Below are 4247 nucleotides of genomic sequence, written 5' to 3' on the forward strand. Positions count from 1 at the left end.
TAGTTTAATGAAAACAAACCTTCTTGAAGATTTGGTACTAGCTTATAAACAATATCCTGCATAGTTCGGTCAAAGCTGATATATTGAAGAGGATGTGACTGATGGATAACATTGTCGCAGGTGGGGCAGGTTTTCTTTTCTTCCAAATGTTTTACCAAACAACTTTTACAAACTGTTACCCGAAGATATAAATATTCATTAAAGAAATTAACCTTTTAAATAACATATTACTTACATGTATGCAAGCACTCAGTTACGGTTGTCGCATCAATAAAGTAACCTCCACAAATCTTGCACGTTATGTGCGGGTTTATGGTCTTAAGCTTAACACGACGTTCCATTGCTTTTTCGACTGTGTTCTGCTGTATGTAGATGGCAGGTACACTGCAGTACCTTAGTAAACATTGCACTTGTGCCCCGACACCAAAATGAGAGTACCAATCATCGACCGCGAACTTGGGGCAGATAAAACCCGCAAGTTATTATTCTGCTTTTACTAATCTTCTTGCTTTGATATGAGGCACTATTACGGCTAACCGCTCCACATCCGACAACGATTTTTTCCGTAGAGTATCTAGCCGCTTTTAGCTGAACTGCATTCTTGAATGTATACAACTTCGCTTCCTATAAATTTTATTCGAGATACATATCTAAGTATAAACGAATGGCTTCACAAAAATAAACACTGAATATATTGTTTCTAAAAAGAAATGAGTAAAATAATTATTTGGAAACCTAAAAATTGACACGAACACGGCCTTTTTTATATATTTTTATTGAAGTATTGAATAGGTTGAAAAATCTATGAGAGGTTGGCAATTGTGACTGTCAATTGCCTTTTTCGTTCATGCATTACACTACGTCTACATCGCTCATGGATTTAAGTTGTGTCAATATCTCGAATAGTGCTATTGTGAATTTCGCACGTTTAGGTTATTCAGAATAGTATGTTTTACACCGCTGAGAAGCTTTGCTTACAAATCGAGCAAACTAAATAGTAGTGTGCGATTACTCAATGTCTGGTTAACACTAATCATGGAGCCGAACACGTCGATAAAGATGTTTAAACGGAGATTAGTGTTAACCATATAGTGAGTAAACGGCCCTAAGGGCCGTTTTCACCATCTCTGGTTATCACTAATCCCCAGTTTAACATCGTTACCGACGGAACTGACTCCATTCACTTAACGTCGGTAATGTCGGTAACAATGTTTAACTGGGGCTTATACCATGTTCTGACCGACATCGAAAAGATGTTTTCGTTGCTAAGGGCCGATTACTCAATGTCCGGTTAACACTAATCTCTGGTAAAACATCGTTATCGACGTGTTCGGCTCCATGCATATAACATGGAGTCGGTAACGTCGATAACGATGTTTTACCGGAGATTAGTGTTAACCAGACATTGAGTAACCGGCCCTAAAACTGGTTTTCGACCTAAGACTTGTGTTTTCGTCAATGTAAAATCTGTCAAACGAAAACAAGTTTTCGATGAAAACCAATTGAAAACTCACGTTCCACTCATTCCAATCGGTGTCTGCACTAGTTTTTTTCGATTATCTATCGAAGTGGAAGTCATATTTTATCATCTTTAATACGCCATTTCGGATTTATTGTTAATTGGCTGAACAAAATAAAATAAGCATGGAAGTAAGAGTTTGTTAATGAAAAGAAATAGAAGGAAAAGTATTTTGGTTTTGTATTTGTACCGCAAAACTGTAAACAAAGGATGTAAGAAATGTCAACGAAAACACCAACAGTCGGTGTGAACAGCCTTCAGCCCACAGTCCCAAAAGTCGTTTTCAAAGTGTTTTCGTTGTCGGTCAGAACATTGTATTAGTGTTAACCAGAGATGGTGAAAACGGCCCTAAGTATAGTCTTTCGAATATATTTTGACGTACAAGAAATTTTGTGATCCAAATCTGTTTAAAATTATTAAAACTACAGGGTGGCGCCGAATGAGCTATATGGTTTGAATTCTTTATAACTTTTTTTAATTATTTTTTCTGTTGTTTCAGAAATTTGTGAAGAAGACTTGGGGAATTAATTATGAATCATTACACGATCGAACAACGTGCACAAATAATTGATTTTTTTTTTTTAACCAACGGTCTATTGTGTTGACACAGCGTGCATATCGTCGTCATTTTAATGTGCGCATTGCACCCACAGCGTCAGCAATAAACCATTTGATTGGAAATTTTCGTCAAAATGGGTCTGTAAGAACCCTTCCTGGTGCCGGAAGAACACCTATCGTGGATATTTGGTCCACATTTTTTTTAAATGAAAGTGGTGTCTCAATCTCTGTCAACTGTGCTGCATATCGGACGATGTTGGAAAATTTTACTAGGCCACCTGTGGAAAACCATCCAAACTTGTGGTTTCAACAAGATGGACCCACAGCACACACTGCACGTGCCTCAATGGCTTTGCTAAGGGACATATTCGGCGAAGGCATTATTTCGCGCACAAGCGATTTTAACTGGCCTCCACTTTCACCAGATTTAACAGCTCCTGACAGTTTTCTTTGGGGATATTTGAAAGTAATAGTGTACGTTAACAAACCAAAAACCATTCTCCAACTCCAAACCAGTATTCGAAATGAAATCATGGCCATTACACCCGAAATTCTGCGAAAAGTTATGGAAAATATGCTAAAAAGGGCACGTATGTGCGAAGCAGAAAATAGACATCACTTACAGGATATCATTTTTCAAAGCTAATTGCAAAAAATTCCCCAATAATATACTGTATTTAAAAAAAAATATAATAATCGCATAAATAAAAAAGTGATAAACCATTTAAACCATATAGCTCATTCGGCGCCACCCTGTGGTCTTTCCAACGCAGAGGAGGCCTTCCTCCTCCTCTGTTATGCGCATCGCGGCCCGCGTTGAATATTTTGAGAGCAGGAGCATTTCTGTCCATTCGAACGACGTGGCCAAGCCAGCGGAGCCACTGAATTATACTTCGCTGCACTATGTCTATATCGTTGGACAGAGCTCATCGTTCCATTGTCTGCGATATTCGCCATCACCAACGTGTAAAGGTCAATAAATCTTTCGCAGAATCTTTCTCTCGAAAACTCCAAGAACCGCCTCATCAGATTCTTTTATTGTCCATGCCTCCGCGCCATACACCAGCACAGGCATGATGAGTGACTTATAGAGTGTGATCTTTGTACTACGAGAGAGGACTTTGCTCCTCAATTGCCTACTCAGCCCAAAGTAGTACTTGTTGGAAAGAGTAATTCTCCGTTGGATTTCAAGGCTGACATTATAACTGGTGTCAATGCTGGCTCCCAAATAAACGAAGTCGTCTACTTTTTCAAACTTCAAACTATCAACGGTGACGTGGGTGCCAAGGCCCGAATGTGCTGACTGTTTGTTTGATGACAGGAAATACTTCGTCTTGTCTTCATTTACCACCAGACCCATTCGCCTTACTTCCTTATCATACTTGGAAAAGGCAGAACAGACTTCGGGTTTTTGTTACCGATGATATCGATGTCATCGGCATATGCCAGCAATTGCACGCTCTTTTAGAAAATTGTGCCTGAGCGGTTCAGTTCTGCGGTTCTTATTATCTTCTCCAACATCAGATTAAAGAAATCACAAGAAAAGGAGTCGCCTTGTCTGAAACCTCGTTTGGTATCAAACAGCTTGCAGAGGTCCTTCCCTATTCTGACGGAGCTGGTGGAATTGCTCAACGTCATTTTACACAGCCGTATTAGTTTCGCGGGGATACCAAATTCAGACATCGCGGCACAGAGGCAGCTTCTCTTCGTGCTGTCGAAAGCGGCTTTGAAATCGACAAATATATGGTGTGTGTCGATCCTATTCTCGCGGGTCTTTTCCAAGATTTGGCGTATTGTAAATACTTGATCTATGGTGGATTTTCCAGGCCTAAAGCCACACTGATAAGGTCCAATCAGTTCGTTTACGGTGGGCTTCAGTGTTTCACACAATACATTCGATTAGACCTTATAACCTATGCTTAGAAGGCCGATCCCGCGGTAGTTGGCGTATATTGCGGGGTCGCCTTTCTTGGGGATTGGGCAGAGCACACTTAAATTCCAGTCGTCGGGCATGCGTTCATCTGACCATATTCTGCACAAGAGTTGATGCATGCACCTTATCAACTCCTCGCCGCCGTACTTGAATAGCTCAGCTGGCAGGCTGTCAGCTCCAGCGGCTTTGTTGTTTTTCAGCCGCGTTATTGCTATACGTACCTCGTCATAGTCAGGC

The 4247-nt window shown here is 40.4% G+C and overlaps 1 protein-coding gene across 1 annotated transcript in view; it reads right to left on the minus strand.

Moving 5' to 3' along the window:
• Positions 1–983, minus strand: part of LOC118746144 (polycomb group RING finger protein 3) — a gene marked incomplete in the record, with an annotated part of 16571 nt that extends 15588 nt beyond the window's left edge. The window contains 3 exon segments of the mRNA XM_036479929.1: positions 20–172; positions 236–624; positions 754–983. Coding sequence (XP_036335822.1) covers positions 20–172; positions 236–341 — 259 coding nt within the window.
• Between the last annotated feature and the right edge of the window lie 3264 nt (positions 984–4247).

The sequence above is a fragment of the Rhagoletis pomonella genome, unplaced genomic scaffold (assembly GCF_013731165.1).
Source record: "Rhagoletis pomonella isolate Grant_MI unplaced genomic scaffold, Rhpom_1.0 Rhpom_scaffold_00010, whole genome shotgun sequence".
NCBI lineage: Eukaryota > Metazoa > Arthropoda > Insecta > Diptera > Tephritidae > Rhagoletis > Rhagoletis pomonella.